Raw genomic sequence first — 15,753 nt, 5'->3', positions numbered from 1 at the left:
ATACAAAATTAAATATTGATCAATTACTAATGTGTTGCAATATGCGCCAGAGAACAAATAAGCATAATACAAGTAATTCTCATGCTGTTTTTCAAGGTTGCTGAGAACATAATACTTTCAGAAACTAAATGGATGTAGACAGTGGAATAGTTCTTTCCTTGCCAACTATTCCCATTAATTTGGTTCCTTCATTTCAAATTCAAAATTGATTATTTGTTTTTAATTCAAAATTATATAGAGTAGACATTTCTGGCCTCAGAGGCATATATATGAACAAAATAAAATTTTTATAGGCAAAGAATTTCAAAACACTAGCTATTAATAAAAACTTCGATGATTGGAATAACGTGAGTTTGATTTTAAACCTAGTTTCTTTTGATGTTATTCTGTTGCTCAATATGCTGCATGTAACCCCAACCCAAGGTTGTCATGATTTTTAGAACTACTGAGCACACATAAAATACTATTAAACTAAACTTCATAGTGGAAAGTAGAAGTTTTAAAGTTAAATTTTCACCAAGTAGCAGTAACAGTACAAGTAACAAAGGATGCCTGAAACCTCCCCCAGCAGCTAAGGGTGCAAGGTGGGACCGAACCCTGAACAGAATGCCTTTTGTAGTCCACACCATTGCATACACCCACATTCATTGAGGGACAAATGAGACAAGCTAATGGACCTCATGTGCACAGCTCTGGGATAGTGGAGGAAACCAGAATTCCCAGAAAAAACCCAAGCAGACTGGGGAGAAAATGCCAGTGTCATGGATCGTGGCCCAGGGGGCAGTCAATATTTTTTCTCATCAACATAATGAAACAATGTTGAATAAATTGAGGTTACTCAAGGACAGGCTATACATAATGTCATATATATGTATATGTCTCCTATTGGTTCTGTTTCTCTGGTGAACTCTGCCTAATAAGGGCCTTCAAGGCCAACACTATGGGTAGAATCTTGACAACCCACATTGGGCCATCACAGGTAGTGGGGCAAGGCTGTCCTGCCTGAGGGTGACAGCATTTGTGTGTATGTGTGTGTGTGTATCTATAGATAGATATAGACGTGAAACAATTAAGATCAAGTAACTTCCTCTATTTTTATTCCTTGTTCACCCAATAACCTTTTCTTAATTGAACTTCACAAGTAACCAGCATAAAAATGTACACAATCTGCAAGGCTGAGGACCTGATTCTCAGCAATACTGAAATCATTACAATAAATGCCAAATTCAAGGTTCTCTCAGGATGCCAGCTTGACTCTCCAAAGCAGTTTTTCTTGCATTGCTTCGATGAACATACCTTAGCCTCTGAAAACAGCAAAATCCTAAAATGTCTCTGCAAAGTATTTATTTTTTTCAGATGTGTTAACAAGTTTTGTGAACCACCATGATATCTGGTTAGGTTTTAATTACTCGAACTGAAGAATGACTATAAAAGTGGCAGAGAAAGGTATGTAAATTTATACAAATTTCCAAAAGTGTAAACCTTTAAGGCCATTGGAGGAAACTATAGAGCTGAGGCACAAAGTAATCCTTGTAATGTCCATCAATGAAACCTTTTCCACTGTTGTGCACAAACCAGCAGGGGACATCCGTTCCAAACACAATGTCCGTTCGGTAGTCTTTCTGTAAGCCTCTGCAAAGAAAATGAGGCCCATGGTTACCACACAGACCATGGCATGCTTCCCTACACATCTAGAACAGAGACTCAGTCTCCCCTGCGGTACTTTGCGCCCCGTCTCACACATCATCTGGCCGCCTCCACCACCCCCATTCCCCAAGTTGTAGGGAACATCAGAATCTGTGACTTGGGATTGAAAGGACAGAATATAAGCAGTGTGTGCTTAGATAATTGACCAATATGGACTTTTCTGGCAAGTTAAAGTGTGCAAATGAACTTTCAAATAGAAACAAGATGGGTGGGCCTCCCCGGTGGCACAGTGGGTTGAGCACAGCGCTATGAAGCTGTCCGCAGCCTCTGCAGCGTGGGTTCAATTCCCAGCCAGCCAGGGAGATACCCACAAGGAGCAGCAGACCTCTCCTGCCTCGCCCACTGCAACCCTTAGCAGTGTCTTCGGTCCGTCTGCCTGTTCTGCTCCCCACTCCATCTCTGGTGAATCCTCTCACCCTCCCACACCTCTGGCCTGTACCCCAGTTCTCGTATAAGTTAAAAAAATAAATCTTAAAAAAAAAAAAAGAAGCAAGATGGGTACAAAACTGCAAAGTGCTGTGGGCTCACTTCATATATTACCGGAAGAGTGAACCTGAAGTGCCTCTCGCCATCACTTTAGGGGTGAGTGTTTTTATTTAAAGATGATGCCACCTGCTGTTGAGAATTTCATGTCTTTCATTTAAAGGACAAAGAAGTCAATGGTTTGAAAGTTATATGGCATAGTTCCATTAATGAGCCTTAAATATACATATATATTATGTAATTTTTAAAATATATGTGTCTGTGTGTGTGTGTGTGTGTGTGTGTGTGTGTGTATAATTGTTCAAGTACCATAGTCATCTCAGTTTTAATTATGCATCATGGGATGCTTGTGGTACATGAAAATGAGACCAAGACTTACCTTTTATTAGAGTACAGTAGATGCACTTTCACTACCTTCAGATAACGTATTATCACCATCATTAGCTGGTATTCACCATTCTTCTACAAAACATGTTTACTGATGCATATTGGCTGCTCAGGTATCTCTAGTAATCCTGTACCAGTTGAATGGTATACTCGCTAGGAATCTATTATTTTAGCTATGAAACCTATGTTGAGGGTAGTACTTATTTTTATAATTTTATGGCCTAATTATTATTACAATTTATGGCTTAATTGTGTGGAAGTCAGTGACATTTGTGTGCAAATAGTTATTTCTAATATTTTCTGTTTTGTAAAAGCTTTAATATGATAACCAACTTAGGCACAGGTAAGACATCTGTATAAGACTGGGGAAAATGTCTCCAGAATTGTAAGATTTTATACTCTATGAATGTTTTACAAATGTCTAAGTTCTCACTTCAAAATGAAGCTTATGGATATGGCTGTGTAAGAAAAGCTACACAAAAATGCCCTCAGTAGAAGCCTACCTGGTGGCACATAGGGGTTAAGTCACAGCACTACAATGCTGTCTGCAGCCACTGCAGCATAAGTTCGATCCCCAGCCAGGGAGGTGACCCACGTGGCACAGCAGACCTCTCCTGACTTGCCTGCTGCTTCTCTCAGCAGTGTATTTCAGTCAATCTCCCTGTTCTGTTTCTCACTCTATCTCTGGTGAATCCTCTCAACCCCTGCACCTCTGTCCTGTACCCCAGTTCTTGTATGCATACATAAATAAATCTTAAAAAAAAATGCACTCAGTAGATTCATAGACCAAAGTGCACTCAGTAGTTTCAGACTCAGAAAGAAGGCTCTAGCCTCATGTGCAAAAAGACCACTCATTTTCTAGTTCTTTGGACTCTCTGTGGTGTCCTTGTACAAATGTCACAAATGTGTCTATTCCTGATGATGGTTTAATTTGACATAGGTAATGTTAAAATAGCTTTTCTTGTTTTGGTATCTTTTGTTGCCGTAGGAGTCCATCCTAACCAGAGCCTTTTCCCTAATTTCTTATTCATCTGAGGCCTACCTGGTGACGGTCAACTTGTGTCCTTTCACCTCCATGCTTGCCTCTGGCTTTGCGGGGTCCTTTCCAGGGCGCTCATTGAAGATATGTACCTTTGGTTCATGCATGAACTGGCCTAGAGAATCAAAGTACAGACATTTATTTAAAAACAAGAGAGTGGTGGGCCTCCCCTGTGGCGCAGCGGTTGAGCGCTGGGTTGCGAAGCTGCCCGCAGCCTCTGCAGCACCAGTTCGATCCCCAGCTGCTCCCCGGCCACCGGAGGAGGGTCCCACATGGCGCACAGACCTCTCCTGCCGCCCGCTGCTCCCCTCAGCAGTGTACTTCGGTCCTTCTGCCTGCTCTGCTCCCCACTCTGGCTCTGGTGAATTCTCTCACCCTCCCGCGCTTCTGACTGTACCTAGTGCTTGTATAAATAAATAAGTAAGTAAATAAATAAATAAATCTTTAAAAAAAAAAACACAAGAGAGTGGTAATTTGATCCAAACTGCAGTTGGGCTTTCCCTCCAGAATTTCAAAGATAGAGCTATGTATTGAGAGGGAAAAGGACACCATGATGGATCCTTGCTAAAAGGTCATCTGTCTGCTCATCCCTGGTCAGTTATATATAAGGCTGATCTATCAGACCAGAAGTAAAATCGAACACTCTGATGGCAAAATCATAGACTAAATCAGAAACAAGGATATGATGTCATACTTACATTGGAACCATTCTTTCTTTTTTTTAATGTTTATTGATGTAGCATTGGTTTATAACACTGTTTATGTTTTCAGGGTATAGGTTTGCACCTCTACAAAGGTATGTTGTCACGTCACATCCACCCCCACGCACCAATAATCTGGAATTGTTCTTTAAAAATTAGGGGAAGAAAACCTAGATACCCTGTTTGTTATTACAGATTTCCTAAACCAGTTCACCAACTCTTCTGAGTTAGAAAAAAATCTCTATCATAAGCTTAAGATGTATCTGTACTTTCTCTTAACTTGCCCAGTTCATGGTGGTGAAATTTAGGTTCTGGGAAAACCTCATCTGGAACAGCAAATGGCCCTGGCTACAGCATAATGGAGTCACCTCACACTGTTCTCACTGTTCTGTTGGGTGGTATTAATCATATATTTTTTTATTTCTGTATAATATGCTGTTTCAGTATCTTATAAAGCCTTTCTGGCTGAGAAGAGACTGGCCTCCCGGAGCTACCCAAAGACAGCACAGGACTCAGCCTGGAGCATGCCTTTGGTCTACTAACCAGCGAACCCAGAGCCAGACTTCCTCTATCTGCAGTTCAACCAACAAAAATCATTCCAGGGCCAGCTTCCCAGCAACTAGAGAGCAGCCCATAGCCCACCAAAATGACTGAAGCCAGTCAACCCTAAACTGTTCTGGCATAGAATATGGGTCCTCCTGTCACTTTCCCAAGACTTGCCCACATCATTTCTCCTGGTTCAAGCCCTGGAATGACCTCACACATGCTGAATGGTCAAGTGATACTTTACCTATTAGTCCATGTGCATTAAGTGAAAAATTGTTTGTGGGAGGAATGTAGATCCCCAAAAAGTCTACATTGATTGGATGCTTCTTCCAAACACGATGAAGTAAAATGGAGAAGGACATCTCTTTAGCTAGGGTGATAGTCACAGTTTTCTCCTTCTTCACTGAAACAAGTACCCTAGTGAGAAATTCGAAATGCAATGAAGGATTCCAGAACAAACCCTTTAGAAAGTCATTCCTGCCACCGCTACTCTGGGCTCTCTGTTCCTTTGGTACAATCCCACTGTCTACTAAGACCTTTAGAATGTTCTTATTACAAAATGGGTTTTACTGCCTAGCTTTAAAATTCTGACAATTTGACTGTATATAAACAACAGATATGAATGGGAAGATAATTACACCTAAGGCAGGACCATAGTGTTTCTGAGCACACTCTCACACAGCTGGCTGTGGATTTCAATTGTTGTGTCCACACAAATTCCCACATTTGTTGAGGACTTACTATCCGCAGGCTCCAGGCCAGCCTAAGAGGCACGTGCTCTGCTGCCAGGAACAGGTGTAGGTGCCAAAAACATTTCTGAACCTCGACTTCTTCATATTTAGAATGGTGATTTTAAGTTCTGTGTGTAGGTACTTAATATCAGAGACAGACTCGAATTCAGGTGTGAAAATACTTGCCTCTGAAAAATGACACGAGCAGTGTCAGACCAGGACAGGATGGACACTCGAGAGCCCTGACTCAGGGTGATGGTCTCAGTGCTGATTTCTATTTTCATGTCTTCATTTCGGAAATAAAATCCCAGTTTGCCAAAATAGGTTTTTAGTTTTTCATTCTCAGGTTTCTTGGCACCAATAAGCTGACCATTGACCAAAATCCCTATAGGGAAAAAGAGTTTTTTTTCTCATATGCACCTTTTGTTTTTTCAAAGGGTGAAAAAATTATGGGCACCATAATTTAAAGTTATAAAACTTGATAATAGGGTAAAATTATTAATATTTCTCTTTAAGATTTACATAACATTTTTTCCTTTGCAACTGTCCTACTTTAAAACTATGCTTTATTATAGTTTAAATTAATTATATTGGGCCTCCCTGGTGGCGCAAGGGGTTAAGCACCGCACTATGAAGCAATCTGCATCCTCTGCAGCACGAGTTCCATCCCCGAGTTCGATCCCTGGCCGGCTAGGGAGCAACCCACATGGTGCAGCAGACCTCTCCTAACTCACCCGCTGCTCCCCTCAGCAGTGTACTTTGGTCATTCTGCCTGTTCTGTTCCCCACTCTGTCTCTGGTGAATCCTCTCACCCCCTGCATCTCTGGTCTGACCCCAGCTCTTGTATGCATAAATAAATAAATCTTTAAAAAAATTAAATTAATTATATCACAGTGAGATCTATTAGTTCATACTCAATTTTATCTGTAATGGTTCAATCACTTATGAATACATTTATGATTCGTTTTCCACTAATTATCAGATCTTGACAAATATAAGCCTTCTATTAATATTAACACTGACTTCGATTAAGGTGAGAAAGAAATCCCAGACAGTGACAATGAAGCATAACAGAGATTTAATTGTCTAATTCACATATCATATTTTTTTTGTTTTACCTGATTCTGGATCAGAAACAAGGTTGAGGATTTTTCCAGGTTCTGAATCAATATTGAAACAAATATTCTTTTGACTTTTTGGTAGGAAAATAATGAAGTGTGGGTCATTTTCAACTGGAAAATATACAAAGGAGTTAAAAAAAACATAAAAAGGAAGATGGTTTTAAACAGCATTTTATTCCTAAGCACCCTTAACAAGGATAAGTATTTATTGTGCTTCTACTATATGCTAGGTTCTGTTTCTTGGCACTAGGAGCCCAGTGGCCCATACCCATTGTCTCTCCTTATAGAGCTTCCATCAGAGCCCTGCATTATTTTACAAATACAGTGGATACTTCTTCTGTAGTTATTACATATTTTAATAGGCTAGAGATAAAAAAGAATAAGAATGGCAAGAGGAAAAATAAACACATTCACTATATGTGCACATAGATACACACATACATGCACACATATGTACCATGTATGCATACATATGTAGTGAATGTATAAATATGTAGATTAAAAGAGGTATCACAAATAAGTAAGCAGATGAACAAAAAACCTCACAAAAATAACCAAGTAGTTATACAGGAAATAATATCAAAATATTTTTGACTATAAGGTTTTTAGCCTGAAATAGAACAAACTGGCAGGGTGCGGGGGAAGGGGAAAACTAGGTTGACCTGGTTGGTAGGTACTCACCACCACACTTCAAAATGCAGGACACAACCCCAAAATGGACATTACAGTGAGAAACGACAATAACAGGATTTATTTACATAGGGAGTGAGAAAAAAGAAAGAAATAGAGCTAGAGAGAGGGGGAATTTACAGGCTAGCCGTGTGGCCAGATGCCATCTGTCTTATGTCAGACAGCATCTGCTGAGCAGAGACTGAGGTCCAAGCTGAAGCCACAAGTGGCAAACTGGTGGCTTCTCCATAGACCCCTCATTACCAGCCATTTTAACTGCCCAGAGCCCCAGCTTCACCCCTATTTCCCATCAGCCTCTTTCCCCTCAGGGAAAAAGACTCACTCAATCACTCTATTGCTCTCTTCCTGCCTTTACAAAGAGATCATATGAAATCACAGAAAGATGGAAGTGGCTTACAAGCCAAAACTATGAAGTATACTTTGCCAGCACCTTGGTCTTCTAGCTCCCAGAACAATAAGTAAGATGGGATTGAACTTAAGCCATTCAGTCTATGGTATTTTGTTTCAGTAGTTTGAGTTGACTCTTGCAGGGAGCTATTTTCTTTCAATGGAAGTCAAGGATGTCTAGAAAAGTCACCTATTCACAGGACACAGTGATCTTGCTAACATGTACAAATGTTCCACAGGACTGTGATCCGATGGAGACCTGGGGTGTGAAGGCAGTGTCGAATGTCTTTTACCTCTCATCACATGTGGAGGAGTCATCTCAAGCACAGGAGCACTTTGCGCAGGCATTGGGGCCATTGGCATTGGTGAAGGTTTGACCCAAGATGGGACTGAACTTGGAGCAACTTTGCTGCCATAATACAGGGCACCTGTATGGACAATCCAGTATCCATTAGTTTTGAGGTTTACTTTTCTGTGGAAGTTGCTTACAATTTCAAGAATCTGTTCTATGCTGGACCCACAGGTTCAATAAGATTTTCTCCTATTTTTATTCCAGAGTTTTCTCTCTTTTGTCTTCTTCTGTAATTCTGCTGTGTGAGCCTGTAGTTAGAATCTGTGCAGAGTCTGGACCCTGCATGAAGGTCTGCAATAGCAGAAAACACCCCAAGGAGGTTAGGGGAAGTCGTTGTATAGGCCAGGAAGTGTGTCCTGTCTATACTCTGGGGAAGTCCTGAATTACAGTTCATATCTTTCTGGATTTAATCCTATTTACTCACCAAACCATGCAATTTTATTTACCAGTAAGGTTCACCTACTGATTATAAAAAGTTCATTTTGCTTTCTCATATCCAGATATTCATATTTGCTTTCTGATATGAAATTCATATCCATGCATTTCTTTGAGAAACTCATGCTAGTAGCCCAGGGTGAGTTTCTCTCCAGAAAAATTTAGCTGTGAAGCTATTGTAACTGGGACATCAGAAATCAGAGTTCCTTGAACCCCAGAACACTGTGGTAAAGTTCTCATCTCATTGGACAAAATTTAAAATGCATGAAATGATCCCTTCAGTGCATGTAGGTTATTTTCTAGATTATTTTTCAACAGGACACATCCCTAAGAAAGAGGAAGGAAAGAGGCAAATAAACTAGAGGCACCTGGGGACTTTCACAGGACACAGAGAACATGGAAAATTTTTAGGGTGATTTCTATTTTTAACTCAATTTCTAGATACACTTTTCCTAAGAATCCTTTTTCTCCTAGCCTACAAATGGAAGGCATGCTTGCTGCAGCCCTGCCTGTCCTCACCTAAAACCTCTTGGAACCATTTGAAATTGTTGTAATTCCAGAAAACAGAATGGCTCCAAGGCCTGGGGAACAATTCCATTTGCAAGTCAGGTGGTTTACAACTCATTGCTCTCAACAGATTTAAAGCAGGACCTGAGCTGTTACCAGATAGATCCTTAAAAACAATTTTTGAACACTAAATCCATACTTGAATTTTGTCTCATAACTTTGATGAAAGTCAGATAAGTGAGTGACATTACTATAAACAAGTTTCTTCTACTTCTAACTACTTACGTACGTTAACAAGGTTTATCAGGTCTTATGCCAATAACTTTTTTATTTTTTAAAGATTTATTTATTTATACAAGAACAGGGGTACAGGCCAGATGTGTGGGTGGGTGAGAGGATTCACCAGAGACAGAGCGGGGAACAGAACAGGCAGACTGAGGAAATACACTGCTGAGGGGAGCAGTGAGTGAGACAGGAATGGTCTGACACACCATGTGGGTATCTCCAATGCCAGTCGGGATGGAATCTGCATTGCAGAGGCTGCAGACAGCTTCACAGCCCTGCATTCAACTGCCTGTGCCACCAGGGAGGCCCACCAATAACTTTTTTAAAAAGAGAATTGATGCTGAATTTTTCTGTTTCAATTTATTAATAAATAACACTTACTTATACATACATGAAAAACCACTCTGTCAATTTTCTCATTAAGAAATGACTTCTAGGGTCTCCCTGGTGGCCCAAGGGGTTAAGACACAACCTATGAAACTATCTGCAGCCACTGCAGCATGAGTTCAATCCCCGGCCAGGGAGCAACCCACATGGCGCAGCAGACCTCTCCTGACTCACCCGCTTCTCCCCTCAGCAGTATTTTTCAGTCAATCTGTCTATTCTGTTCCCCATTCTGTCTCTGGTGAATCCTCTCACCACCGCCCCCCGCCACACCTCTGGCCTGTACCTCAGTTCTTGTATACATAAATAAATAAATCTTTAAAAAAAAGAAATGATTTCTAATAAAATTTTGCTTCTTATACTTCTTATATAAGCTACTTCTTATTTTTACATTATTTTATCAATTATCTACTCAGTAATTTAATAAAGCTCAATCCAAAAGAAAACTTTGAACACTTAGAAATTTATAGACACAAGAAACTGAAAGAATTTAAATTTGTAAAATTTTTCTTGCAGAGGAGTAGGATGACAAATAAGACTCTTAAGCATAGAAATATGTTCCCCTAGAACATAATTCTGCCAGGAAAATGGGATGGAAATAAAAGTTCAACTAGAAAAAAAAAAAAAACAATGTACTGGGCCTCCCCGGTGGTGCAGCAGTTGAGCGGTGGGTTGCGAAGCTGCCCGCAGCCTCTGCAAAGCCATTTCGATCCCTGGCCGCCGGTCAAGGGTCCCACATGGTGCGCAGACCTCTCCTGCCGCCCGCTGCTCTCCTCAGCAGTGTACTTCGTCGATCTGCCTGTTCTGTTCCCCGCTCTGGCTCTGGTGAATTCTCTCACCCTCCCGCACTTCGGACTGTACCCAGTGCTTGTGTAAATAAATAAATAAATCTTTAAAAAAAATGTAAAATTTCTAATTATTAAAATAGAATTTGTTCATGTATTTTTTAATGGATGATGGTGAGTATCAAATTAAATGTTGACCTCACTGAATGCATGTGAAACAGTAGTGTAACAGTTTTGTTTTAAAATGTGCCAAAATTTGGGCCTCCCCGGTGGCGCAGAGGTTGAGCGCTGGGTTGCGAAGCTGCCCGCGGCCTCCGCGGCGCCGGTTCGATCCCCGGCTGCTCCCCGGCCACCGGAGGAGGGTCCCACATGGCGGGCAGACCTCTCCTGCCGCCCGCTGCTCCCCTCAGCAGTGTACTTCGGTCCTTTTGCCTCCTCTGCTCCCCGCTCTGGCTCTGGTGAATTCTCTCGCCCTCCTGCGCTTCTGACTGTACCCAGTGCATGTATAAACAAAACGAACGAACAAACAAACAAATAAAAACATGCCTCTAAAAAAAAAAAAAAAAAATAAAATGTGCCAAAATTTAACTTCATGGCTACAACTCATACAAGATGAAAAAATTTTAATGTTGATTTCTAAAATGTGTGAGGGGTTATGTAAGTTACCAAAATTCCAAAAGTTCTTGGAAAACATATGAACAAAAATATTAGAAAACCTCAGCAATTACCTGTCCCAACTGTAAATTAACAGGAAAACCTGTGCAGGCAGAGACATAAAAGCAAGACGTGGGCTCGGGGAGGGAGAGAAACTGAGATTCTAGGACCTCCAAACAGGGTAAGAGAACAGTTCTAAATATTCCTCCTGCAAATGGAAACGCTGACCTGAGCAGCACGAGTGGTCTTGTGGGGGGGAGTCTGCCAACATGCGCTCATCCCCAGCATCGTTCTCAATCACCATCGCCGTGAGGGGGGTTACTATGTGATGTTCCAGAGACATCTGCAGGATTGTTCTTGTAATTTTCCTTTTGGCAGCAGCTGTAGGAGCCAGGCTTCTGTGTTCAGGAAATAAAGATTTTGAGAACATCTCTATGTTCAAGGCTGAGTCAAGTCCCATGACCCAGTAATTCTGGTGTTCAACCAGACCTTGGGGGTCACATGGTAAACTTGAATCAACTGGCTTTATGAAGCTTAGTATTTTATCTAGCCTTGCAGTCCTAAGGAATTTTTAAAAAGCAGTTCTAGGATCACTGCAAAATTGAGCAGAAAGTAGATTTCTTATAGAGCTCCTTTCCCCTCAACACACACCCCCTATTATCCCCATTATCAACACTTCTCCACTTCCCCCATCAGAGTAGTTGATTTGCTATAAAGGAGGTACCAATATTGACACTTTGTCATCACACAAATTCCACAGCCTACATTGGAGTTCACTTTTGGTGTGGTTACATTCCAAGGGTTTGGAAAAATGTAATCACATGTATTCACCATTATAGTAGCATACAGAATAGCCTCACTGCCCTACATACTTCCTGTAGAAGTGAAAACAGGAGGGATCTATTGATCCCTACAACTTCAACCCCAAGCCACTGATCTGTTTTACAGGGACTTTTTTTAAAATCAGTATTTCACTTCTTCAGCACCTTACTTATTCAATTGCACTCAATGGGCTCCTGTAAAGGGGTAGGAATATTTCTAACTTAACTTCAAAGTCATAGCTTACAGCCTGAGTCTTTTCTATAATCTCACTGGCATCACCGATTTTCTCTGTGTGTGTTCTACAACCATATTTCATTTCCCCCCAATCTGGTTCAGATGATCCATCTTCCTAAGAATCTGACCAAATAGGTAGAGTAGGGCTCAGGGATGGTAATTTTCTTATCAAACACCCCCATGTAATTCTTTAAAAAAAAAAAAGATGTATTTATGCAAACAAGAACTGGGGTACAGGCCAGAGGTGCGGGGGTGAGAGGATTCACCAGAGACAGAGTGGGGAACAGAACAGGCAGATTGACTGAAATACACTGCTGAGGGGAGCAGCAGGTGAGTCAGGAGAGGTCTGCTGCACCATGTGGATATCTCCCTGGCAGGGGATCGAACTCATGCTGCAGTGGCTGTGGATAGCTTCATAGGTTGTGTCTTAATCCCTTGCACCACCAGGGAGGACTACACCCCCATGTAATTCTTTTTCTTTTCCCTTTTATTTATTTATTATTATTTATTTTAACATTTATCATTTTTTAAATTTTTTTAGACAATATTTGCTTCCCCCCACCCCCTCAGTTTGAGTCCCCATTGAATTTTCTTCCCCAAGGCACCCATGCACCATCACCACAGTACCCTGTGCTCCTCCCTCCCTCCCTCTCATTCTTCTCCCTCCTCCTCCTCTGAAGTATGTCTCTGGTTTATAATTGTCTGTTTTTGCTTTGTTGTGTTTTGTACTGTTATTATTATTTTTTTATATACTGATGTCTTATTTGGTTCCGCTATATTCCTGTTATAAGTGAAACCATCCGATATTTTTCTTTTTCCTTCTGGCTTATTTCGCTGAGCATAATTCCTTCTAGCTCCATCCACGTTACTGTGAATGGCATGAGTTTAACCCCCATGTAATTCTAATGCAAGTGGTCAAAGAATCATACATTAGTCTAGAAATATAGCTTTTATAATGGAGAGTTTAAATGCAGTTCAGCTGAGAAGACAGAGATAAAATCGGTAACTATTAGGAAGTCCTTCCTTAGGTGATATAGTAATTGCATACTCATAAATTCCTCTTGGGACAACAACTTATTTTCAAGAGTAAATGCAAATGAACTTTTTATATTCACAGCAACATAAATGAGTCTCAAGATATCATATTGGGTGAAAGAAGTCAGAAAGAACATTGATGTAATGTTATATGAAATTTAGTCACAGATAAAACTGATAGATGATGACAGATGTTGGAATAGTAACTTCCAATGGAGGTAAGTGTTGATTGAGAAGGAGTAAGAAGCAAGGAACCTCCAGACATGATAGAAGTGGTCAAAATACAGATCTGGGTGGTGATTATAGGGGTGATGCACAGAAAAAACTCATTAAACTATCCAGTTAAAATTAATGCACTTCACATACTTTACAGTTTGAATGTTATACTTAATAAGAAAGAAAAAAGAATAAATTGAGTTTTAGTTAATATGTCTGGAAGTGTTGGAAATTAATAATCCAAACCCTGTATTAATTTTCTGCCTTTCTGGGTTCCAAACTCCTTCAGTGTATTACTTCAAATATTCAAGGTAAACCCTTCACTTTTGCAAATCCCTGAAGTGTCTACTCTTACCGTTCAGCTAGAAGTTGGTTGATTGTCAGATAGGCCCACAGTTTCTTGGTGAAATCAGGATCTGCATGCTTATCTTTTGATAGGAAATCCTCCAAGTCATCCATTTGGCCCAGAGTTTCCAAAACTAACTCTGTATTAGCCTAGATGAAGAAAGAGCCAGGTGAAAGACACCAGGGCAGCAGAATTATAATCAAGTCACAGTTTTCTTGTCCATAGTGAGTGAATCAAGATACTATGCAATTGTAAGGGGAATGCAAAAAAAAAAATGCAAAAGAGGAAGTACGTGCTTATCTCTGGAGTTTGGGATTGGATTTGGGATGAAAAAGGGAAGGAAGGATTTACACCAGAGCTGGGAAGATGGCATATTTATTCAAATGTCTTCCTCTTCATTTAATGCTTTTATTCTATGCAAATGATTCTTGGAATGTAGAGGTGTTAGCCTCTTAATACACAACATGGACTGTATCCAGGGAACCAATTACTATTTTTAGAATAAGCAGATAAGCAGAAGTACCGAAGTTGCAGTGACAATGCTCTGTACTTGTTCCAATTTGTCAGGGTCAAGTTTTCCTGCCACCACAATCTCTGAACCTTTAAAGTAGTTGTGGAAACCGTTTTGTGTGACATCCGTTACTGATGTTTGGGGATAGTTGAACTGAACATTCCGGAGCAATGGAGTAGAGACCTGGTTGTAGAATTTCTACAATACCAAAAAAAAAAGTGGAATAATTATTTTCAAACCACGGTATAGGTCTAAAGCATTTTTTTTCTGAGATTCCTTGAATGCTTAGCAGATTTACCTCTCAATTTATTATCACAGGATCTCTGTGGAAATATTAGGACAAGGAAAATTTCTCATAATTATCAGATGAACTGAGACATAAAGAAGATAAAGACGTATTAAAACATTACCTTTGATTTAAGAGCAAAGCATTTCATTTTCATTGTGGCCAGCATGAAGAGCTCACAGACGTACAGAATAAGAAAAGTCAGCTGGCTTGATCTTCCCAACTCCGAACCTCATCCCTGACTGGCCCCCAAGTGTAAATAATGATGTCCACCATTGACACAGACAATGGTAGTGACAGAGGGTGGAATAAAGTATGTTCTTCTAACATCTTTTTCTTGTGCATTCAGTCAAAACAAACAAGTAACACATCTCCTTTACATTTAAGGAAGTATACAGACCACAGTTTGGTTTGTATTACTTTGTAAAAAATTTATATCCAAGATGTCTGTGCACTTTAAAATGAAAACAGAGGTCATGCAGCTAAGGAGGACAAACTGCTTATAGGCACGGGAAAACCTGACAGTGCCTCAGAGGACTTGTTTAGAGAATAGGAAAGTTGGCACCCACCATCTTAGTACCTCTCATCTCACCATGAATGCAGATCTACAAGTAGGGTGGGGTGCATCAGAAAGACAAAGACTGATTTTTATTCCCCAGTATAGCTGAAATAATGACAGTTTTGACTTTAATTTAGACATCTTCTTTTATGATTCAGATATTGCTTGTTGAAAAAATCTTTAGTGAAGGAAAACAAAAGAGATAAAAATGTGACCTTGAGCTGGGAAGAAGTCTCCTGATTTCCATAAATCCTTTGAGCAATTCCACGGTTATCATTGGACAGTCTCTTCAAAAAGTCGTAATCAACATCAAATCCTATCCCCAAACTGAACAAGGAGATACTGTCACGTATATTCTGCTTCACATTTTTCTGTATTTTTGATAATTTTAGCTCACCTAAAGTTGATGAAGACAGAAAGGAAAGGAATGAGGGGGCAATATCATAAAGTTTTTGGAAAATCCATGAAGAAAATTTTAGCCAAAATTGTCAAAATTAAAAATGAACTTACCCTTCAACCCAGTAACCCAAAGTATATGGATTTTTCTTAC

The 15,753-nt window shown here is 40.2% G+C and overlaps 1 protein-coding gene across 1 annotated transcript in view; it reads right to left on the bottom strand.

Moving 5' to 3' along the window:
* Window positions 1-1,048: 1,048 nt before the first annotated feature.
* The window catches only part of ITIH2 (inter-alpha-trypsin inhibitor heavy chain 2), a 37,064-nt gene continuing 22,359 nt past the window's right edge, over window positions 1,049-15,753 (bottom strand). The window contains exons 12-21 of the mRNA XM_037510583.2: window positions 15,419-15,600; window positions 14,371-14,556; window positions 13,857-13,996; window positions 11,423-11,592; window positions 8,086-8,220; window positions 6,713-6,826; window positions 5,781-5,979; window positions 5,108-5,280; window positions 3,620-3,731; window positions 1,049-1,632 (exon numbers count right to left, since the gene is read on the bottom strand). Coding sequence (XP_037366480.1) covers window positions 1,485-1,632; window positions 3,620-3,731; window positions 5,108-5,280; window positions 5,781-5,979; window positions 6,713-6,826; window positions 8,086-8,220; window positions 11,423-11,592; window positions 13,857-13,996; window positions 14,371-14,556; window positions 15,419-15,600 — 1,559 coding nt within the window. The 3' untranslated portion in view covers window positions 1,049-1,484. The remainder of the gene's footprint in view (window positions 1,633-3,619; window positions 3,732-5,107; window positions 5,281-5,780; window positions 5,980-6,712; window positions 6,827-8,085; window positions 8,221-11,422; window positions 11,593-13,856; window positions 13,997-14,370; window positions 14,557-15,418; window positions 15,601-15,753) is intronic.

The sequence above is a fragment of the Talpa occidentalis genome, unplaced genomic scaffold, assembly GCF_014898055.3.
Source record: "Talpa occidentalis isolate TD23 unplaced genomic scaffold, MPIMG_talOcc4v2.1 talOcc4.14, whole genome shotgun sequence".
NCBI lineage: Eukaryota > Metazoa > Chordata > Mammalia > Eulipotyphla > Talpidae > Talpa > Talpa occidentalis.
This window is presented reverse-complemented; position numbering and strand designations above follow the sequence as displayed.